Source organism: Chaetura pelagica, unplaced genomic scaffold, assembly GCF_000747805.2.
Source record: "Chaetura pelagica isolate M959 unplaced genomic scaffold, ChaPel_1.0 scaffold142, whole genome shotgun sequence".
Classification (NCBI taxonomy): domain Eukaryota; kingdom Metazoa; phylum Chordata; class Aves; order Apodiformes; family Apodidae; genus Chaetura; species Chaetura pelagica.
Genome location: NW_009952973.1, coordinates 1,891,441 through 1,916,266, shown reverse-complemented (window position 1 = coordinate 1,916,266; position 24,826 = coordinate 1,891,441). Strand labels below are relative to the sequence as shown.

Sequence of the window (24,826 nt, the reverse complement as noted above, 5' to 3'; positions counted from 1 at the left end):
TAGGTGAAACAGCCAATCCTCCCAGCTTCGTGCCATCAGCAAGGTCGCTGAGGGTACACTCTGTTCCCTCATCCAGGTCATTGATGAAGATGTTAAAGGCTGGACCCAGCATTGATCCCTGGGGAACTTCACTGGTTACAAGTCTTCAGCTGGACTCTGCACCATTGATCACTGTGGGGAAGAAAAGAGCAGTTTCCCACATCTACTGTCTTAACTACACCTTAATTGCTACCATTCTTCAGCTCTGAGTTTACAGTTGTATCAGTCCAGGGATTTCCATTTTCCTTAGGGATTCCTTGTGTTTTGTTTTTCCATATGGCTGCAAGTGTTAAAAACTTACTGAGAGTTTCCAAGTTAGACTTGTTGCCTATGATTAATGAGCTTTGCATGTTGATGCACAGGGTTGCCACTGCACTGCATAGTTTTAGTGTCTGTCTAAAAAATCTTTGTGGTCTGAGATGGGGATGGGTAGGAAAGCAACAGTTTTCCTCTATGGGTCTGCTGGGGTTTAGCTGAATTGAGTAATTTTGGGGTCTGCGTATAAATCAAGGAGGCACTGTACTAGCTGAGAAAAAACAGCATTTTAGTTCTCTGGTAATTGATTTCTGAATACACTTCTTCCTTCAAAATAATAGTTATATCTTTCTCCTTATCTGCCTTATCTGTGGAAATGATTGTATCTTGTGTGTTAGTTGACAGTAGTTAATTCTGAAAGCACTTATGTGACAGAAGGTAGCTTTACTGTTTCAGATCTCTCAGATAATGTACATCCATCTGTTCTTTAGCAAATGCATCGCCTCTTCGCATGTTGATGATTTCTGATGTAGCACTAGTTGTAATTAAATGTTGATAATGCATTTTACAGGCTTCTGGAAAAAAAACAAGTTGAGTTTATTTGTGCAAATACAAAATAAAACTGCAATAACTTATGACTTAAGCCAATTTTGTGAATTGATGGTCACTACAAAAATGCAGGAATAATTAAAAGTGCATAACAGTACTAGTGTGTGTTCAGTTTTTTAATTGGCTGAAATTTTATTTGGATATATTAGTAGAAACTAGTGTTATTTTTGTCACTTTAGCATTTAGCAAAATTATGCATTTTATTACTGAAGTATTTCAATGCTGACCTTTCATGTTGGTTGCCTATAAATACAAATTGAAAGTATGTTTTAAATTTGAAGTTTTCTCAAAGAAGTCTTAAACCAATAATTGAGGCAGATATTTGAATTAATGCCTGTTGGTTCTGGAAAAATGATTAGAATTTTGGTGCTTCATTCTTAGCTATACAGAAGATCATTGGTGGAAGCAAAAATTGATAGATTGTGAAGATGTGAATCTTGTTTGGTGGTTTGGTTTTTTGATTGTTTTGGTTGGGGTTTTTTGTTGATTTTTTGTTTTGTTTTTTGTGGGGTTGTTTTGATTGCTGATTTTTATATGATTTAATGCTTTTTAAAAATCAAAATATTTTATCTCTCAATGAGAAAATAAGATGTAATGTTGTCATGTTCATACTGCCTAAAGTATGTAGCAAGCCCGATAAATAGGTTGTACTAACCTCAGATAATACGTGCGACCAAATTGGACTTCCGATGGTGTTATTAAACATCACTTTCAATATGCTAAGATTTCTGGGCTTTGGGGAAAAATGTGAAAACATTTCTCTTAGATGCCATGAAGAGTGCACTCTTTCTTGAGTGTTACTTACTACATGTAGAAAATGAAACACATTCACTTTTATGCCATGTGCACTCAAGATTGGAGTAATTAGCTTTGGGTTTGTGTTATGTGTACCTCAGTGCCCTGAAGTTGGTTGGTTTTTTTCCCTGTTGGTAAAAACAAGAGTCAGCACAGCTTCTGCTTGCTTCCATTGTGACCTTGCCTTGACATGTGGAGCTTGCTTGTCTTTTAGTATTAGCTTCTCCTTCACTGGTGGGATCTCATTGCGAGGAGACACTTTCTTTGGAACACATCTTTCAGCTTTTGAGCTCATAAGGTTTTATTTCGGGGCAACTGTCATCTGGGTAGATGTGTGGAAACTTGAGAACCAAATCTTTGGGATGTAAGAAATATTTCTGTGAGGAAGGGGGGACAGCTGTGCAGAATCCCATGTAGAAATCCTTCTCAATTCAGGACTTGAAAAACATCTCTGAATGTGTTTCTGTGGCATTTATGGTGCAGCACAATGGTAATCACCTTAAAGCAATGGTTTCTGGTACTTTCTTCACTCCTTACCAATAAGTTGAATGTTTTTACAAATGTCATGGAGCAAAGTTGGGATTTACCAGTCCCTCACTTCCATCATCCAAGACTCTAGTTTTATGTTTGGATTTTTTTTTTTTTTAACTATTGGAGAGGGGTTTCTTCCTGACATATTGAAGTACTCATGGCAACTTGCATCCTTTACTGCCTCTACTCCAAGGAGACTCAGCAGTCATGCCCTCTTCCAGTATTGTACTGTGCTTTCTGAATCGTGTCTCTTCCTGGGTAGCCTGCTGAGTGTGTGGTGTGATCTGTCGACACCTGAGGACAGGATAACAAAGCTAGTTATTTCTGTTTGCACACATTTTCAGGTGCAACTTGTGAATCTGACTACTTTTTGAGCTTATGACTGACCACCTAATCAACACATCACTTAAGTCTAGGGGAACTGGAGTCAGGATGTGACAGCCTGAAAGGTTGTGTAGCTGGAAATCTAGTACCAAATTTAAGATCTAGCTTGACTGTGTTATATCCCTCTGTTCGTGTATATTGCTTGCACGCGTGTCCAGTCAAATTTGTGGATAATTTGGAAACTGCATTAGCATTTTTCAATTTCTATTAATATGCATGTAAATTTGGCAATTCTTTAGCTTGTCAGAGTCTCAATTAACAATTCCTGTAGGTTCTTAGTGTTTGGAGAACTTGACTGCTAACAGTGATTTTTACTAGGCCAAGTATGTGCTGGTTTTGGACTGCCCCTGTCGCCAATTAACGACTTGAAAGTGATAAGTCTATATTCTTTAAGGATTGTTCTCTTTTTCATTTATAGAAGAGAAAAATTATATTAACAAGAAATTAAACTTTCAATTATACCTGAAAATATGCCTTCTTCTAAGGCAAAAGATCAGAAGCAGTTCATAGTTTGTGAGTAATATATTAAGTCTGTAATCAAATGAGAGGGAAAATATAATGCTACTTGAAAATTACCTTTGTCCAATTTTTAGCAAGTGGTATCACATACTTGAATATTAATGGTTCTTGTGGATTCTCTAGGAGGGCAAGTAGTTCTGAATTTTGCAGAACCTGGTGCTTACAGGAATGATGATCTCACTGACAGAAGAAATAACTCCTGATACAAAGTTGTCTGTAGTCTGGGTTTTTCTAGTTGTGAGTCAAATTTTTAATACTTTATCTAATTAAAAAAAAGTAACTTTTGTAATTCCCCACTTTTTCTTTTTATCTCCTTAGAATGTGAAAGCATTTGCATCTTCAGATAGCCTAGCCAAGGTCCAAGAAGTAGCAAGCTGGCTTTTGGAAATGAATCAGGATCTGCTCTCTGTGGGCAGCAAGAGGCGACGAACTGGTGGATCTCTTCGAGGTAATGCTTCCTCAAGCCAGGTGGATGAGGAGCAGATGAATCGGGTTGTAGAAGAGGAGGAGCAGCAGCAAAGACAACAAGAGGAACAGCACATTGGGAGGAATGGGGAGATAGGAGGAGAAGAACCTGGATTTGATGACAGGCATGAGTCTCAGGAGGAACATTTAGAAGAAAATAACAATAGACTTATTACAGTGGATGAAGAATCCACCTGTAACCAAGAGGAAGATGATGACGAACATGCTGGTGATCAAGAGGAGGAGGTGGAAGAGGAGGAGGAAATGGACCAGGAGAGTGATGATTTTGATCAGTCTGATGACAGCAGTAGAGAAGATGAACATGCTAACAGTAATAGTGTCATAAATTCCAATAGCCTCACGGACTTGCCCATTCACCAGTCATCACCATTCTACATAAAGACAAAGGTGAGAAACTACTTTTTTTGTGTTCTTAGTCTTTTTTAACTCTGTGTGTTGGAAGATGATTTGCATATTAAACTAAAGTTCTACAATGAAGCAAAAACTTCCTGAAGAGCTCATTATTAAGGATTTTTGCAGTCCACAAAAACTATACTGTTTTAACTGTTAATAGTGAAGTTGTTTGCATGCATTTGACATGAGCAAATACTCCTCCACGTTTTAAGGAATAGAGCTCTGATGACTATGTTCAAAAGATCAAAATGTTTCTTTGTAAATATTTTCACATGCTAACTCATACACTTAGTGAGAAGCTCTCGGCATTATTTATGATATTTTCCGCCTGAAAGCAGGCAAGAAGGAAGGTAAGCAATTGTGCAAATCTGGTTGTGGTGGGCTGACCCTGAGTAGATGCCAAGTGCTCACCAATGCAGTGCTGCTTCTCTCCTCCTTAGGTCAACAAGGGAAAGAAAATGTAAATGTTCCTGGGGCAGAGAGGGATCACTTAGCAATTACCATCACAAGCAAAACAAGCTTGCCTGGGGAAGTTAGGTTGTAACCAATCAATCAGAGTAGGGTAATGAGAAATAAAACCAAATCTTAAAACACGTTCCCCTACTCCTCCCTTCTCCATGGACTCAACTTCACTCCCAGTTTCTCTACCTTCTCCTCTCCAGTGGTGCAGGGAGATGGGGAATGGGGGTTGTGGTTAGTTCATCACATATTGTCTCTTTCGCTCCTTCCTCCTCAGGGGGGGGACTCCTTGCACTCTTCCCCTGCTCCAAAGTGAAGTTCATCCTACAGAAGGAGGAATTGTGTTAACTCTTAGCAGCATCAAAAATTGAAATAATAATGGAAGCGGTGATACTGACTAATAAAAATGAGGAGCAGGCAAGTGTTCCTGTGGAAGAATGTTGTTCCTAATCCTATGTACTGATTTATTTTTCTTAATCATTTATTGGTAGTGCTTAAAGTATCTCAACTAACATCTTTGATTTTTTGAAAAGCCATAATGTTTTCGCATGAGTTTTTAATAAATTATGTAATTGTCTATTGATAATTCTACTGTTCAAGGTACTGAAGTATATGCTTTCTAATTTAAGTGAATGCTGTAATTCAACTGGCTTTTTACAACTCAGATTCTTGCTTTTATTCCAGTACTTTTTCCTGGTAATAGTTTGACTTACTGAGTATGGTATAACAACTTGCATCCAGTGTGGACTGAATATTTAATGTCGGAAACTCTTGCACTCATAAGTAAATTTTAACTCTCTGAATTGGAAACTTTTTGAAGTGCTTTGTAAATAACCATACTCAAATTATGTACTGACATAGCAAAGCATAGTTTTCGAAGGTGGTCAGTTCTGAAGCTTTTTTTAGCATCTCCAATAATGAATGCAGGTTTATTCTTTGTGGTTGTTTTTTGTTTTTTTTTTGGTTGGTTTTTATAATTATTTTTTTTTAGGCTTATTTGACATAAACTGAATCTTCAAGCTGGTTTAGCCTGAAGAAAGTTGTCTGAAAGACTTTTGGGTAGATGCACAATTTCTGTCTGGCTTGATAGTTGGTTTGTTTCTGTGCAGTGCTGACTGTTTTTGTCTGTGCTCCAACCCCAGGCTGTGCTCCTGCAAGAACTGTTGGGGAGCAAGGTAGCAAACCACATTTGGGAATTGTTCTTGATTCATGGTGCAACTCTCTTTTAGGTATTTTTAAGTATGCACTTGAAGGATCAGCACCAGTAGAAAGCTGGCTGAGCTGGCACTGCTGCAGTGGTTGCACAGTAAGACTGACGTAATGCAACATTAATGTTGCCAGTTCATTAATAAACCAAAATTTAAATGTAGCAACACATTCTGTGTTAAGAAACATTGTAGAAATAATGGCTGTGCTGAAGGATGAATGAAATGCCAGGGTAAAAATAAACATGACTAATTAGTATGCTGTGTTTAAGAAGAAAAAGGAGTGTTTGTAGACTCATCAGCTGTATTTACAAGTGATTTCCGGTTCCACCTGTTAAAGATAGACTCATTCTAGAAGTCTCAAACCTGAAACACTTATTTTTAGCTTTTCAGATGTGCTTCACAGCATTTGTAGTCTAGTCTGGTTCTCTTCATCACTCTGGCTAAATTACCTGCTCCCTTGTTGTGTAGCTGCACTCCTGTGAAACTTGCTTTGCACCAGCAGTGCTGGCTGTGATGGCTGAACCCAATGCTTACTGTTTGTGCATCAGATGTAAACCTGGCTCCTCAGAAGCAGGCATTCTTCACCTAACACAGCTGCTAGCTTGGTCTGGTTGTACTAGCAATATTGGCAACATGCAGTTTTCATGACTACCACATACCAAGAGATAATAGTGAGACAATAAAATAGCAACTGCTAAAGCCATAGATGTAATTGTGCAGCTCATCTCAACCTTTTGATATCTCTGTTCTTTGTCCTTCTGCTTTTTATTCCTTTCCTCATAAACTACTGAATAAAGTTTCTTTCTATTTGCGCCTTTATTTTGTTTATTGGCCTGGTGGCATCCTGTGCAGTTAAGGAAGGAAATGGCAAGGTTCCCTTTAAACAATGTGTCCTGCTTGCTTTTGCCACCTGTCACTTAGACTTCCACTAGACAGAAGCAAACTCGCTGTGTTCTACATGATCGACTTCACCAGAAGCATAAACAGCATTATATTTAGATATAAATACATTTTTTATATATTCATGTTTTAGGTGATATTTGTGTAGTGTATATCAAATTATATAAATATATTTGCCTCGTATTTCTGCTCCATGCAAACAACTGAGATAATTGTTGCCATCATGTTGTGAAAATGTTATGATTAAAGGGCACGTGCACTTGAAATGAGAAGACTGGTGGTTCAGTAGAGTCTTTGTTGCATTCGCCAGCAACACCCAGGAATTGGAAGGGTCCCTGTGGTTACCTGTTGTGATTTCTTGCATTAAATGTTAGGCTGCTCTGTATTCTGCGCAATCCAATGTGAATTTTTAGAAAAATGTCACCATTTGAAAACAGGAAACAGTCCAGCAAGGTAAATCTACCTTAAATCTAGGTTAATAGTTTGTTAGCCAACAATGGTGTTCAACGGCTGCACCTTTATTCTACTTTGCCTGCTTCCTGTTTTCTATCTTCTTTGACCATTACAATTCATTGTTTTTCTGTTGTACTAAAGAGCTGTTTAACAAGGTTGTTTTTTTTTTCCACACACATGAAGTGATGAAGTTCACTCCTGAAAGGTCTCTGAAATGTAAAGAATAAGGTCACTGTGTCCCTGATGGGTGTAAACTTCTGGTTTTTGTTCTTGTTACTATACATCCCTGAACACTTTCTCTGATTTTTTGAACATCTATCTTGAATCAGAGATGTCAGAACTGGGATTAAAACTCGAGTAGTAATTGCACCAACGGCAATTAGCATTTGTTTGTGCTATTTACCTATTTATATAACAAATTATTCCATTAATACTTTTGACTGCAGCATTGCATTGTAATTTCCTGTTTGACTGATTTGTCTAACATGATGCAAGCCTTTCTCAGGGAGCCTTCTGTTTTCTGTGGCTTGTGTCCTTTATAGCTAGAGATAAGAACTGATACCTGGTTTTCTCACATCTCAAGTACCTTATCACATTGTTTACTGTTTTTTAACTTTTACTATGATTGATCTGTGTCCTATCAAATGTTGTAATATCTGTTATATAAAAATATTTAATAGCACAGGAGAGCAAAGTAAATAATACAGTTAGGGTGCTTACAGAAATGTGCTTGATGCTGATGCTTCACTGATTGCATCATATTTCTGGCATCCATCTCCAGTGCTCTCTGATGACTTTGCATTAGTGGAGTTCTTTAGGCATGATTGTGTAACAATTAACCACAACGGAAGCAAACACATCCATTTACTATGCATCACATATTTCATAGCAACTGCCCTTCAGTGCTTTTATCCCTCAGTACCTGTGCGATTCTGTAGCACTGCAAGGACAAGAATGTATCACTCGTAGTCACTGTCACTGAGGAAACAGCTAATATAAATTAACATTCTTGCCTATTTTGGGTTTGAATTGTCTGCCTCTGTTCATACTCTTGAAATTGTAGTATTAACAAATATGTCATGCCAGCAATATTTTATCTTTGTCAAAACTGGCTTTCATGAGATAGGTGATAAATCAGCATGTTTTTATGGAAAAATTGGCATCAACTCCTACTCTATGTCAACCATTGTGCCTGGGTTTCAACCTATGGTTATCCAGGTTGCACTCTGTTTCCTTTTCTATTTTTTTCTATATCCCATTAGGTTTATTTGAGAATTCGGAAACATTTTGTTTGTTCTAATTTTTGAAAATAATTTTAATAATGATATATATAGTCTTTATCTCATTCCATTTTTTGTCTTTTTGCTTGCTTAACTATCTCTACAATTCCCAGTTTCATAGTTTTAAAATATTAATTACTGTCTCCTTCAGTATACCTTCAATATGTCTGTTGTTTTTAACTGAAGCTTTCAGTTTCCATCAAGGTGAGTTATTTTGTTTATCTCTGTGAATGTTTCTCATTTGGAGGAGTATTGGCTTCTTGATTATCTTAGAAATTGTTTCTAAATTGTTGAAATAATTTTCAGATTGATTTAGCTTTGGTTTGGATTTGAAATATTTTGTGGAAGGGAGGAAAAAAAGTTACGATAACTTAAACTCAAGCTACCATGCATATAACTTTGTTCTATTTTTCTGTATCTAAAATTACAGTACATAACACTTTTGATATTATTTGTATCTAATGTCAAAGCCACCTCAGTTTGGAAGCAATCACTAAAAAAAATAAACCCATGAATTCCTGAGAAGCATTAGTTGCATTCATTCTAGTGCATATTGTCACAGATGTATATGATTGGGCAAAATAGCTACTTCATATCAGACTAGCACATGTGGGATCTCCGGAGACAGATATATATGTGTGTGTACGTGTGTGTATATATATACACACACATGCTCTAGATCAAATTGTAGTACAAAGGCATGTTTCCTCTCTTAGTCCTGTTTGCATGCTTAAAGTTGATCTCTAGCAAAGGAGAACAATCTCAAGATTATATAGAAACTAGAAGATGCAATTTATTATGTCCGCAGGAAAATGTATTGTACATGTAGGAAACAGATATTGGGAGATATGTAAATGGCAGCCCTCTTTCATCTGAAAGTGTACCTCTCACTTCAGGCAGATGCCATCTTGAATTTTAATATAATTTATTATTTTCATGCCACACCCTCCTATTTAAGGTGGGATTCCAGGGGCCATTTCATATTTCTTCTCAAATTGTGTTTTGAGAGGAGAATACACTAGAAGACATTAGAGATATTTTCATGTATTCTGTAAGGACCTGAATTTTAAAAAACAAATGAGTGGGTAGAGCAGGAGGATTGCTAGATGGTGTGTGTCCATTTTTCTTGTTTTGGGTTTCAGGAAACAAATTTGTCTGCTCTGCTTGTCTGGATAGGTATCTGAAGGAGTGTTTGAGCGCATATATGGGAGATGCTCAGTCCTGGACACCAGGCACTCTTCAACAGTAGTCTTTGCAAGAAAACCTCTCTAACATTTTTTTCCTTTTCTTCTATTGAAGTTGTCATTGAACTTAGCAAATTAGTGTGTATGAATGTGAAACGTTACTTCTGGACTCTGGATTGTGATAGTAGTTCCTTGTAAGAGGTCCGACATGCTGCATGCAGAACCCTCCACTAACTTTCTGAATTAGCGTCCTCTTCAAAAGCAGGTTTGTGGGCTGTGGTTGTGATCAGTTTTTGGTTAGTCAAAACTTCCTAAGAACCAGAAAACAGATCAGCTGCAACAAAGGTGAAACAGACACAAAAACATTTTTATAACCCTTCAGCAGTTGTTATACTTCAGCATTTGCTTCATTACTAAGATGAGGTTTTTTAATATATGCCTTTCATCTTTGACATATATTGCATATAATAACCATGAAGGCTGAGAAGCAGCTTCATTTTATTGTAAAAGTTGTGTACTTTGGTTGCAGTGTCCTCTGATTCTGGGTACCATGCCATCTGTCTGGCTCCACGTCACAGGGCAGTACATGCAGCTGAGAGAAGGTTGGAGTATTGTGTGTAGGTGGGGTGGTGGTTTTACAGCAATGTGTGTTAATATTTGTCTCCTTTTCTGAGCAGCAGAGGGTGCTGACATTGCTTTACTGCAGCCCTTGAGGGATGTGCAGTGTTCCTTTGCACAAGGATTTTTCCTGCTCATGCAGCTAAAAACTTGAAGCGTGTTTTTAAGTCTAGGGTATAAATACAACTCGAACAGCAGGACTTAATATTTCTTCTTTGTGAAGAAGTCTGCTTCCAGTGTATGAAATGATGTACTAATATTTCCTTGAAAGAATAAGTATTAAACATTTTTCAATGGCTTATGTGATAAGAAGACAATGTATAGTTGTCTGCCCTGAGTGCACAAAAGAAAGGGGAAAATTTTAAACTAAAAAAAAGTTATTTTTTAATCTTATTTTTTTGCAAGGATCACACATAGGATATGTAGGTTCTTCCAGCTTTTCATCTCCTGAGATATCTAACAGTTAAAGCTTCAAAACATTTCTAAATGGAGTAATAATTCAGCTAAGGTTGTATAAAAAGGATGCACATTAAGAATCACTGTGATTGTAAAAACATAAATACATTGGCAATATGATTTTATTTCCTCTTGCATCTCTCTGCTTTTTAATTAAAGCTTTTTTCAAACGCGGTCTTTTAAAAGCTTAGGAACTGGCAAATTTTCTCCTCCCCTAAATATTTTGAACTATAGTACTGAAGTAAAAGGAGTTAAGTAAGTGACTTAATAAACAATAAGTAGTCTTTGCAACTGTCAGTCAGAATTACATCTTCATTACCATGATAGGATAGCTATTTTGGAGCAAGCTTTGGTGTGTTTTTTTTGTTTGGTTGGTTTTTGGTTTCTTTTTTTTTACTCTATTGATACAGAGCCTTAATTTCCTGTTGGACTGTATTAACTTTAGAAATATTCATACTCTGAAGTTAATAGCAACACTTTTAACCTTTGCCCTCCTTCTTATTTATATACCTACCCAGTTTAGGTTCTGATGATTCCATGCATGCAGGGTCATTTGGAAAAGTTTGCACCTGTCATTAAGATGCAGTTTGTTAAATATTAAAGCATCTGGAAATGTATGGAAAATGTAGGCTCTCTCCTCAAGGAAATGGGAGATCTAGCTACACAGGATATTGAGAAGGCTGAGGTCCTTAATGATTCTTTGTATTAGTATTCTCTCGCAAGTGCTCCAGCCTCATTGCGAAGGCCACAGCAAGTGAAAGCAGGGACTGGGAGAACAAAGTACCCCCCACTGTAGAAGAAGAAGAAGTTCATGACAATCTAAAGAAGCTGAAGGCGCACAAGTCTATGGGACCTGACGGGGTCCATCCATGGGTCCCAAGGGAGCTGGTGGATGCGATTGCTAAGCCTCTGTCCCTCATTTTGAGAGGTTATGGTGGTCTGGTGAGGTTCCTGTGAATTGGAAAAAAGTTAACTTAGCCCCTGTTTTTAAAAAGGGGGAAAAAAGGAATGCCCAGGGAACTACAGGCTGGTCTGTGTCACCTCTGTGTCTGACAAGGTCATGGAACAGATCTTCCTGGAAAATCTGCTAAGGCATATGGAAAGTAAGGAGGTGGTGATTGTTGACAGCCAACATGGCTCCACTAAGGGCGAGTCATGCCTGACCAATTTGTTGGTCTTCTATGACAAGGCTACAGAGATGGTAGATGGTGGCAGAGCAACTGACATCATCTGCCTGGATTTGTGCAAGGGGTTTGACACTGTCCGACATGACATCCTGGTCTCCAAACTGACAAGGCGTGGATTTCACAGATGGACCACTCGGTGGATAAGAAATTGGCTGGATGGCTGCACCCAGAGAGTTGTGGTCAATGGTTCAATGTCCAAATGGAGGCAGGTGACAAGGGGTGGCCCCCGGGGGGCAGTACTGGGACCAGTGCTGTTTAACATCTTGGTTGGAGACATGGACAGTGGGATTGAGTGTATCCTCAACAGATTTGCTCATGATACCAAGCTGTGTGGTGGGGTTGACACCCTAGAAGGAAGGGAAGCCATCCAGAGGGACCCTGACAGGCTGGAGAGGTGGGCCACTGCCAACCTCATGAAGTTCAGCAAGTCCAACTGCAAGGTCCTGCACCTGGGTCGGCACAACCCCAGGCACAAATACAGCCTTGGGGGGAGAATGGCTAGAGAGCAGTCCTGAGGAAAACGACTTGGGGGTGGTAGTTGATGAGAAGCTTAACATGAGCCGCCAGTGTGTGCTGGAGCCCAGAGAGCCCAACACATCCTGGGCTGCATCAAAAGAAGTGTGGCCAGCAGGGCCAGGGAGAGGATTCTGCCCCTCTGCTCTAGTGAGACCCCACCTGGAGTACTGTGTACAGTTCTGGAGCCCTCAGCACAGGAAAGACATGGACCTGTTGGAGAGGGTCCAGAGAAGGGCCACCAAGATGATGCAAGGGCTGGAGCACCTCTGCTATGAAGACAGGCTGAGAGAGTTGGGGCTGTTCAGCCTGGAGAAGAGAAGGCTCTGGGGAGACCTTAGAGTGGCCTTCCAGTACCTGAAGAAGGCCTACAGGAAAGCTGGGGAGGGGCTCTTCATCAGAGAGGGCAGTGATAGGACAAAGGGTAATGATTTTAAACTGAAGGAGGGTAGACTGAAGTTAGACATAAGGAAGAAATTGTTCACCATGACAGTATAGAAAGGTGCTGGAATAGGTTGCCCAGGGAGGTTGTGGAAGCCGCCTTCCTGGAGGGGTTTAAGGCCAGGTTGGATGAGGCTTGTGCAGCCTGGTGTGGTGAGTCCCTGCTCATAGCAGGGAGGTTGGAATCTGATGATCTTTAAGGTCCTTTCCAACCTTAACCATTCCATGATTCTGTAATTCTTAGTTTCTCTGTAGATGGCCAGGTTCTTTCCCATCTATACTAACCTGCAACATGCTGCTTTGCTACAAATACAACGATTCTTTTGAAAAGCACGTCTCAATTGCTCTACTTTAACTTGACTGTGTTAAATAATGGCTTCTTTTGCTGCCCAAGGCTTGATGAGGCTTAACTGTACTTTTGTCTTTTTTAAGTAGAATTGTTCTTACACTTTTGCTTGCAGGCAAAACTGGTGTTAAATAATTGCTGCTCTGCTTATGTTCTGTAGCCTGTAAGCAGATAGTGACATTTGGTAATTCATGTGGGTTCTGCTTGTAGTAAGGTTATCCCTGGTACATTTTGTGGCTTGTCTAGTTAAGCTTTCTTATGCAAAGAGTTAAAAATACCTAGTAATTAAATTTAACTGTTATGCTGAAGTGTTACTTGCAGCCAACAGGAATTTCTTCTCTAATAAATTCTGCTTTTTTCTTTCTTTTAATGAAGGGTGCCTGACCTCTTTTCAGTATGATTTTTACAAGGATTTCTACGGAATGAAATGGCAGGGGTAGTGTGTAATTTGTAAAGAAAGTAAGGGTGTATAGAAAGGGAAGCTGAGAATCTCAGTGCCTGGAAAGGAAGAGAATAATAGTTTAATAGAAAATACTGATGCTGACAGTTTGAGTCATAGTTCTGACTACAAGATTGTATTTAATAAGTAGATTTTCATTGATATTTCCGTTGATTACAGACAGATACATAGTTTTTTATGTGGAAAGAAGTAATGCTGATTTAGTTTCTCATTTAGTTTCATGTTACAGAGTTTTGCTTATACATCGCTGAGCAAGACACAAGCAATTTTCTACTTCTGTGCAAGTAATTGAAGTCACTCTTTCAATTCCATTCAAGAGATTTCCCTCAACTAGGCACGCTGGAAAATAAAGTTACAAAGCTTTTGATTGTGCCAAATTTGTCTGTGTAGGTATCTGACTCAATGTACAATTGCTCCCACTTTGCAGTGAAGCTATGGACTGCATCTCAGAGTGTGTTCCTTCTTTATTTCCTAGTGATTCTGACGAGACACAGTCAATCATTTCTCTTGAACATACAAGAAACCCTTTTGTAGTCATATTGCTTGTTTATGCACAGACATGTTCTCTAAAGCAGCCACCTTTTGTGTGTGTGTGTGCGGAAACTGCCTCTTGGTTTAGGCTTGCTTGGAATCGATGCATTCCCAGAAAGCTGTATTGGCTTGAATTGTCTTTTAGTTTCTTGGCCTTAGAGGTAAATATTGGAAAGGAACTTGCCTATGTGACTCAAATTGCCATCTCAGTTTAACAGATGACTTTGTTGAGAATAAATTAAATTGATATCTTCAGTATAGCTACTGGAAGTGGTGCCTTGTAGTAGCACACTTTTTCATAGGTGTTGACATCAGTGTCAGTTAGGAACCAACTTAGGTTTTGCTCTGGGTTTTTGTTCTCAATATAAAAATGAGCTTTTTTAGAAAAAAAAAAAAAATTGCAGTAAAAAGAATTGCCATTGCCTGATGTGTGCATTGGCCCAAATACCTCTAGGCTGTAGTGATACAGCTGTATTTACTGAGCATTTTATCAGTGGGATGCTGTTGCTTTGAATGTTAGTTTTAAGCCATTTCACCTTTTGGGGCTTGATTGAAGTTGATGTTACTGGTTGTAAAACTTGTTGCAAATAGTTAATTTAAGTGCGAAGTAAGTAAAGCTTTGGCTGGTGAGTTTGTTTTTGTTTTGCATTTTTTAAAAAATGGATGGCTTTATTATTTTGGCATAGCGTTTGAAAAGTTGAAATCATGCTTAAAAAGCATAAGTCATGATCAGTACATTTCTTGTATTCATTCCTATTTTAGACTTATGAAATTATGAGATCTGAAATTCGTTTAGAGGGCTGGAAGAACAGAAGGTGATCTGAGGACCAGAATTACTTTTATCAGCTGCTGTGGGACACATTTTTTCCTGATGCATTTCTGCAAAATAGAAGTATGCCCTTTCTTTCTGTAGGAGACTTCTCATTATCTGCAGAACATGTTGCTATTCAGCACACAGTGCACAGTGACGTAATTGACAGATCTTTACAAATTCCTAAGTATAATGAGGAAAACTAGACAATGTCATTTTCTTTGCTAGTTTAATCCTTACTGAACAGGCAGAATGCTTAAAACCAAAATTTCCAAGCTGTCTGAGCAGAATGTTTGAACAGCCAACATGTATGTCTATGGACAAAGCGTGATTTTTGGCACATGAACTGATTGTCTTTGATAGTGTATGGTGTCTGATCTGCACATGAAGTTACACTTGTGTAATAATGTTATAATATGCATTATGTGTAGATTTAGTAATCTAACATTATGTTTTGCTTAGATTGCATGTGAATGTTTTACAGTTTTGTTTTTTTTTAATTGGTGAAATTTCTATTAGAATAATCCCTATGAAACCTAGAACCAGCATTTCTAGAAACTGTTCTTTTTGTTGCAAGCATCTTCTTCATTCTTGTCCATAGTGTGATAAAGGAAAACACTGTCTAAGTTTCAATTTCATGCAGATTTTGCTTGAGTTCTGGCCAAACAGGTTCAGGAATTCACCAAATTACTGTAAAATGTGTTTTATTTTAAAAAAAAACAACAAAAACCTCTATAAAACTCTGTGTACGCTTATGTTGTAATGTTACATATAGTTAATTGGTATGGAGATTTTAAAGGTGAAAGTCGTGAGTTCTTTTGCATACATGGTTATCTCTATAATAATCCCTGAAATACAAGTGGAAAATACTGTTGTCAGGCATCTCTTCTGTTCTTACTTCTCTCTCCCCTTCTTTCTCCTTTCTCCTCTTCTTGCTTATTTTAAAGTTTGTTTCTATAGCTTGTAACAGCAAGAATTGGGAAGAGGGAGAGGATCTGACAAGGGTACAATTACTAAGGAAGTGCAAAGATTTGTATTCCAAGTCAGGGTGGTCCAAACCAAATATTTTTTTGTAGAACCGTAGTTCTTTGTATGCTTTTTCTTACTAAAAGCTGATGTTTTCTATTGACTGTACTACCTGACCATATATTGCATAATAAGAAAGATGCAACTTATGGATTTTAGTAATATTCAGTGAAATTCAATCTTGAGAGACATTTGCTATGTTTTTCAGCTGTGTCATGAAATATTACTCTGTTAATGCTTATTAAATTTTAATATCTTTGTTCAATTCCTGGTGCCCATGCTGAAGTGGAAAATGTACTTACTGCCACCATAGATTGCCAGCAGAGATAAATCGCACCTAATTCATAATTACAAATCATTACTACTTTTAAGTAAAATGTGATCAACATTTCCTGTAAGTGCAAATCACATTCTTATTCTGATGTCATCCAGCTATTTGTTATCTATGTTTGGAAGTGGACCGGAGACCCTTTGTTCTTCTCACTTAAATTATGGTGTGTCCCTTAATGATGGCAGGTACTGTGGTCATTGTTGACCCAAATATATTGAGTACTAAAAAAATTAAAAGATAACAAATAATGAACACACTTTTTACTGATGTCGTAAGTCCTTAGGTTCTGATCCCTTGGTCAGATTTTCTAAAACACACAAAATAATTCATTGAGTAAAAACGAAATAAAGAAACTGGAAGTGACATGGCTAAATAGAAGAAATCAGATTTATTCATTATGAATCCCTTGTTCCTGCCAAATATAATAATGTTGTTCCTTCTCTTTAAGCTGGACTTAATCCAAAGCAAGGAGACAATTTTTGGCTTTGATGTAAACCACTAGTATTACATGTCCTACACCAAGTACACTGAAGGCCGTGTTTACGTACGTGCGCATGCATCTGCTTTGGTGGACAGACTGTTGAAATTCTTCCTATGCTGCTTCAATCAGACTTTGGTACTGCTGCACTGCATTTTTTTCCTCTTAGGGTTTGAAGTCATAGTATCAGCCAGCCAATAAACTCCAAGCTGCATTTGCTTGTCCAGATAAAAAAAGTCAAATTTTATTAAATACTTATAAGCATTTTAAAAAGTGATACTTGAAAAAGTTAGAGAAAGCCAGTGTTTGTTAAATAAAAACACAGGCAAGGCTTCCCCTTCCTCTAAAAACAAAACAAAGATGTGAAAAAAAGGAAGACAAGTGAAAGCTCATGGTGGCAACCCTGTCAACCAAGAGTGCCAGCCCTTCCACAGACTACCTTCTCTTTTCTGTAGTCCAGGCATTCTTTGCTTCATGTTATCTTGAGGTTTATAAATAGCATCATGCCTCTTTGCAGTATGCTGTTAACCAGCTGAAAAAGATTGTATAGCTAAATTTGGTGCTATCATTGAATGCCAGTGTAAAAATTGGTTGTTCCATTTGCTGGTTTTATGTGTGTTTTGCAGTTCTAGTAAGAAGAACACAATCTTGTATCAAAATATACCTTGATGTCTGTATTGTTTCAAACCTACAAACTGGAATACTCTGCATTGTTCAACCTTCTATTTTGACAGCAGATAATATAGCTAATATGGAGAATGTGATTGTCAGACTTTATGTAAACAGTCGCAGAGCAGAATTTTTCTGCTAGAGAAGAAATTAAAAATTTTTAGGTGTATTAGGTGGCATAAGTATTTTTAACACCTTTCTGATGTTTTGGGTATTATTCCTTTTCCCATTTAGTATGTTGAAAGCAATAAAATTGTACATCCAAAATTACTTTTTGGCAGTGTTTTTTGGACACTTATTAAGAAACCAATGATTGTATTAAATACTTTGGTATTGCATTAAGTATATTTTTGTGCATATATGTACTTAAAAAAATTCTCATTAAGTCTTGCATTTGATACTGAAAAGTGATAACAGTGATAACAAAATCTGAATTACCATATGAAAACTAATTTCTCATTTTCTTATCTTCTATTTTTATAAAAACAGCCTCCTTATTAACAAAAACACCTGCTTTCCTTTCCACTCAGCTGAGAATTTGACTTGCATTTTAATCCAGTGTTAAATATTGTATGACTTCAGTACCTGTTGTTGTAGTCCTTAATTCTTGTCTCAGCTTTATTTAAAGGTGCAACAGCAGCATAAATAAACAGCAAATAAATTCCTGCAGAGCAGCTGTAGCAATTCCTTTTTAACAGCTGGTACAGTTCTGACTAAACGAAAGAGTTAAACTTGCATGTCCAACAAGTCGTATTATAACCAATGAAAACTGACTGGACAGACATTTCTGGAATATTTGTAGGATGGAAGATGATGCAGTTGGACTTCTGTTACATATCTGCAATACTTTCTGAAATGTTTAATGAGGAAATTACAATACATGCTTTAAAGATAGTTAAAAAATAAAGTGACAAAACCAAGACCCCATAGTACAGGAAATAAATTTAGGAGTACAGCCTAATAATATAGCCTCTGGTTACAAATGATTAAGTACACTTAAAGGGACATCTAAATCCAATAGGAATTGGGGTTTTTTGGGTTTTGGTTTTTTTTTTTCAATGCACATTGTTAAGTATATACTTTAATTATATGATGGTGCTCTTAATACTGATATTATATATTCTTGCCAGTATGCAGTTTGCTAAACAGCCTGTATGTTTCTTTCATAAACACTTAATAGGACCTTACAGAAAGTTAGCTTGTGCAAAATGTCCCTTTTAATTTGCCAAATGGTCTTTTGCACTGGTACTATTCTGACTGAGGGCAGATCCCACACCTATAGCTGTGTGTACCTGTATGATCCCTTCCCTTTCTCGTGAGATGAAAGTCTGTATTTGTTGAGATGCCTAGTAAGCTTTATTTATTGTAATCTCTTCAGGACCAGTATTGCATGCTAAGGAATTAATGAACAAAGAGAGGTGATCTAACACCATTGTTGTGCAAAGATGGAGGTCTTGTCTACTCTCCACTTCCAAACACGTGCTGTTGTGTTTGTGTTACCATGCATCTAGCTGCTTCGTTAATCTAGTGGAAAACTTAAGTCAAGTGAGAACAAAAATTGAGGCTGTACAGGTCACAGTGTGTGGTGACCTACCCGCACGAGGGTGTGTGGTGACCTACCCGCACGAGGGTGTGTGGTGACCTACCCGCACGAGGGTGTGTGGTGACCTACCCGCACGAGGGTGTGTGGTGCCTGCCCCTCCTCCCCTCCCCCTCGCCCCCTGCGTCTCCAGCAGCTGCTCGGTGCGGGTGCCGACCCCCGGCCTCGCCTGGGACCCTTGGAAGCCCCCTCCTCCCCGTTCCAGAACTCTGCGGGCTGCCTGACCCCAGACCTCCCAGAAGAAGGAGCTGCAGGTTGCAGGGGGTCTCTGGGGGACGTTACAAGAGGAGTGACCGCGTCACGCCCGTGTGGACCCAGCAGCTGCGGGGCAGGAGCCGGGGCCGGGGGTCGCAGGGCAGGGCAGCGCGCCGGGAAGGCCTCGCTGGAGCCAAGGGTGGTGATGTAGCTGTCCTGTCTTCTCCTCCGTCTTCCCATCTCTCTGTCCTGTGCTCCTGTGAGGGAAAGGGTTACGAAACCCCGGCCGTTTCCCCGGTTGGCTCCGTGCGCTGGGTAGGGCAGTTGGTAACGTCCGGCGCTGCATTGCCCGCCCTTGGAGCTCCCACGGCTGCTGTGCCCTCCTTCCGCCGGGCCGTTTGCCCTGGCTTTTGTGTTCACCTCGCACTGCCGCGCAGACCCAGCTCGCTCACTTTTTCGGGTTTAAAAAGATTCACCTCCCTGGAAACCCACCGAGCGGGTTGTCTATATTGGCTTGAACCTTTGTAACTTGTTCTGTGTAGGAGTGTCATAAAACTAGCGCCACATTGCACTGGCAGCAGCAAAAGGCCTAGCTCCTTGCTCTGTCATGCCAAAGTTTTAGAGTAGGGTTTTTTTATTAGGCACCGACCTCTTTCATCACAGTATTTATTAGTGGCCATGCCTCAGTACCTTTCCAGACCAGAATTATAACCAGGAAGCATCATCTGAGTCCAAGTTAAGAAAATCTGGGTTCTCCTTCACTATGTTATTAAACTTTGTTGCCAAAGGGAACAAAGCTTGTGTAGTAGAGACGTCTGCCTGTCATTGTCTGTCTTGGTTTCCAGAGCTTATGAATCTCTTGACTAATTTTCACTTTATTTGATAAAGAGATTAAGATTACACAGGTTTTCAAGGTAACTAAAGGGTAGGTAGGAAAGAAAGAGACTTACCCCAATGCATGTGCTGAGGGAGAAGTCTACAGGGTGACCATCACCTGGTTAGATGTAATTGAATCCTTGTGGAATTGGGTTTTTCGCTGACCATATAAACAGGTTCAGTTCATGTTTGTTCCTGACTTTACACCACTGTAGTAACTTACTAGTCAAAACTCATACTAAGATGCAAAACCTAAAATAAAGCTCCTAAAATTACTTTTTCATGTAGGTGGTCCCCTGACGTTTTGGGGGCCTTAAGGCCTTGGGGGAGCTATAACATAGTTAAAGCAGAATTCAAACTAGTGTAGCAATCTCACCTGGAGTCAGGCTTCATTCTTTCTATTGCTCATGGTACAGCGGGTCTAACACTTGGGCTTTTTTCTATGAAGTATGGAGAAAGCCATCAGTTTGCATGTTTAACTAATACTTTTGCCCCTTTAATATACTACTAAGGTGTGCATTTTAAAGGAAATTCTGGTCTTGTAAAATCAAAATTATCCTCTCCACTGATTCCTTCCATACCCTCTTCAGGGATCTGGGTCATTGTTTTCTTATACATGCACATTTTTTTATTGGGTAAACTTGGATGTGATGGAGACTCTTTAGAGCAGTAGGTTTTTCTGTGCAACACCACGGATACATAGTTGCATTTAGTTTTGTACAGCAATGCCTTCATTCTATACAGCTTATTTGTTTGACGGTACAAAGCAGGCTAATGTGCAATGTATAATTTGGGAACTGTTTGTATACTGGTATTAGAAATCTCTCACATAAATAAACTTGGGACCACAGCTGCTTTTTAAGAGCAGTTACCAGTGTTAGTACAGACTGCCTTGCTTTGCTAACAAAATGGTTCTTTCTACACAAGGACAGGGACTGGCATGGGTATCAAAGGAGCAATAGGGCTTGTGTATAATGTAAATTACAGTGGATTCTGTATGTTGGAGCTGTGCAGTGCTTACTAAAAATGTTACTTAGGAAGTATATTATGAAATATATTGAGTACTATTACTATTTTGAGGTGACTTTTCAAATGTTGTAATGCTCTGTTTTATCCATTTGAGGGCAGCTGTTCACCAATATTAAGAACTGTGGAAAAACTGTCTGGGGTTCTGCTTTCTTCATTTTAATCTTCCTGTACTTGCAAGTATTTAACTTAGGCCTTTATTGGTCTTGTACTGTTCCATCACCATATTCAAATGTCATGACTCAGTTTTTTTCCAGTGATTGTTAGTATGCAAAGCAGTTGACAGCTCTAGGAGAAGATTCTGTGAAGTTTCAGTAAGCTGGTTTTCATTGTTTGGATAAATTCTTAAATCCATGTCTTAAAACCATGGCCTTCTTGAGTTAGTATACTGAATGAGCTAGTTAATTTAATGACATTTGCATTCTAGTACACAGCTCCTGAAAGTCTCTGGTATACAGGATCACTTTGAATTACTCTGAAAGGTATAAAAATTACTACTGTTTACTATATGCTTTCATTTTACAAAGAGGAGTCTTCTGGATTCTTACGTTGATGATTAATAGTCCATGGCAATTTCAAACTAGTCTTTTCAAGCTCAAATATTTAGAAACTTTTAATGCATCTAAATCTAGTGATTGGATTTCAATTGTGGTCTTCTGATTAAAATGATAGACAGGCACTTAAAAAGAGCATCATTGGAAAATCAGCCCCACTTTATTTACAGAAAGGATGTTAGATATATGTATTGTAAAGCATTGAAGTTCCAATTTTTGTAGCTTCACATTCATTTATACATGTTCTCAACTTGTATAATACAAAAAATAAACACTTCAAAAGATAAAAGCAACAGAATGGCACTCTAAACCTTACATTTAGAGCTTAAATTAGAATTATATGTGTAATAAATTAAAAAAAGTGAGATTTAATCTATACAATATATTCCTGACACTTCTAAGACAGCAAATCGCTTTTATTTTTGTCTTCCTCTTTCACCCTCTTCTTGCTTTAAATAGACTCTTGTATTTTCAGGCTAAAGACTTTCACTTATTAAGTGTTCATAGGTGTACAGCATAGCTTGGGGCCTTTAAACATTACTGTAAGTCTATAGTGCCTACAGTCAATAATATTAGCAATTCAAAGACTAAAAAGAGGTGGGAACAAAACTGAGCCAACAAGATCTCATATGCTAGTGCAAGCATTTTTTCTGGGAGAGGATGATAAATAAGGGGAAAAAAAATAGGCAGAGATTAGAGCTGAAGCTTTTCCATATTGCTATGGCAAAGTGTGAAATCTAGCATGGTAACTCCTTGTGTAACAGAGAAGTGCCTTATTCTGCACTGACTTTATTCACTTAAAATGTGGACAACACTGAATGTGAACATGATACTTCTTTCAGCCAGAAATGTGTCCCTGTGGAATTACTCTAGAATAGTTTGGAAGTTCTGAGGAAAAACTGATGTACTATTCAGACTTTTATCTCAAACTACAAAGGAGGAAGTGCTGGTACTCAGCTTTTTCTTTTCAGAGGTGGGAGAATAATCTGTGGTACTGGAGACTTGAGGCTGTGAACAGTACTTGGAGAATGAATGCCTTGCTTCAGTCTTGTCTGCTCCCTGATTGTATGTAGATCTCTGAAAGGGCCAAGTTATGTTCCTGTTTTCAGCTTTGTTTATGCGATAATATTTTATAAATATTTTAAAGGGAAGGAAGGGGGAAAACTAAGCCTATAAAGTATGAAGATACTAGCTTCAATATCATCTAATAACAGCTGGTACTAAAATAGTGACCTGCCACACTGTCAAATTTTCCTTTCAGCAATTGCACAATTAAATAGTCTTTTACAACTTAATTTATTTCAACAGTTTCTCTTAACATGCACATATAGACATTTCTGTATGCAATTAAATGAAATACTGAGTATTTATTAAACTAGAGTCTGAAGCTTGCTTTTTACAAAATACTGTATCTGGTCTTGTGTTACATGCATGATACTTAAATCTCATATTAAGAGAAATACATTTTGATAGACTTGCCACTTTATTGGAACACTTTGAGACAACGACCACTACATCAAAAATGGAAAACTTTGACCTGCTGTTTCTTTTTGAATGATACATCAGTAGAGATATGTGTTGATCTCTGGACTTTTTACTCTGTTTTTCAAAGTAGAAACAGAAGGCTACTCTTTCTCCCTCTTATGGAGTGCTCAATAAAGTTTCCATATTTGAGTGAAACTGAGATCCCAAGACAGCTTTCCAAAGTCTTCCAGCCAAGTAATAAACCCAATGTTTGTTCTATAAAATAGAATGTAACACAGAATTTAGCGGTAACCTGATTGTATCGCTGTTGTGTACAGGCTAATGGTAAACTTTGTTTTGGAGTTTATAGGATGAAGTATAAAGAAGAAAATGCAGAGTCTTAGAAGAAAATGTATGTCTAAATGTGCTTCAGAATGTCATTTGAATGGAATGGTAGGAAAAAAACCCCCAAAAACCCAAAATAAAACACAGTGCATGAAAATACTGTGCTGCCTGGCATTCTGTAACAGCATTTTTGTATGCAACATCTGTTTTTGTTTGAGAGATATTTTATTATGAGTGCTTACTGTAATGTATATATATTCAATTAAATATTAGGGATTTTCATCGTTTTTTTGTTTTGTGTTTTTTTTTTTGGTAAAAAGCAGTAAACAAGCAAATGTTTGGTCAGGGGAGGCCCGCTATAAGTGAGTGAAACATGCTTACAGGTTGGCTTTTTGAAGGGGAAAGGAAGGGCTAAGTGGAGCCTATTTTAATGCTGTCTTCTGTCAAGGTACAGTGTTGTGCTTCAAGCATTAAAGCATTACTACAGTCTCTCTTTTGCCCTCCCATGATTATACAGTCATTTATCTTTGCTGTGTTGTGCATAAAGGGACTTGTAAGATTTCTTAATGGACATTTATTCACTGTGTTTTGGACTGTACTGATTCAATTCATACAAAGGCTTTGATGACTGTGTCTTTTGTCAGCAATTTTGTAAGATATTTTCACAGGCTTTTGTCTTTTTCTACCCAGTTGTTTTTTCAAAAAGGTTTTCAAAATTTTAATATCTTTTTAAGAAGCATTGCCAAGTATAGGGACCAGAAGGGGATTGTGGGAACATAGAGGCATTGTAGGAAAGCTAATTTGATCAAGAAATCACTTGAAATTGAAGCAAACTAATTGCAGATAATCCAAGTAATAGACATGCTGTTCTAGATTAGTTGGTGGAATAAGTACAATTTTCCTGAAAAATGGCCCTCAGTCAGGTCAGTAGCTAAGGGCAAAGAGACCTCTCCTCCCATCCTTCAGGGGATTCTCTTCTCAGAGACAGGGCCCTTCTTTCTCATCAGGGTGATGGTCAGGTATGAGCAAACTGGTACCCAAACCCATGGTATCCAGAAGAGGAAATACTATTCCATTACTGCTGCATCCAAAGAGCTAAAGCTGTCCCAAACTCCCTCCCCCCGTGCTTGCCCCAGGAGCAGGGAAGGAAGGGAGGTGAAGGCTGGGATACCTGTATGTAAATGTGGAGGGACAGGAAGAAGGAGCTCAAAATCACAATGTACATGAAAATACAGTGATAGCCTCTGCTTTTACTAAAAGAGCAAGTTTCAAGCCTATATGCTTATTTTAGGGGACTCTCCCTCCCCAATATTTCTTTTCATTTTTGTTTCCTTTTTTGACTTTTGGGCTTAGCAATACATTGTGTTTGTGGGGATGGTGGTTGAGAAACAGCAAAGCCCATGT

At 38.3% G+C, this 24,826-nt stretch overlaps 1 protein-coding gene across 1 annotated transcript in view; it reads left to right on the top strand.

Moving 5' to 3' along the window:
* Positions 1-3,519: 3,519 nt before the first annotated feature.
* The window catches only part of FBXW7 (F-box and WD repeat domain containing 7, E3 ubiquitin protein ligase), a 104,945-nt gene continuing 83,638 nt past the window's right edge, over positions 3,520-24,826 (top strand). The window contains exon 1 of the mRNA XM_009995885.1: positions 3,520-4,005. Coding sequence (XP_009994187.1) covers positions 3,520-4,005 — 486 coding nt within the window. The remainder of the gene's footprint in view (positions 4,006-24,826) is intronic.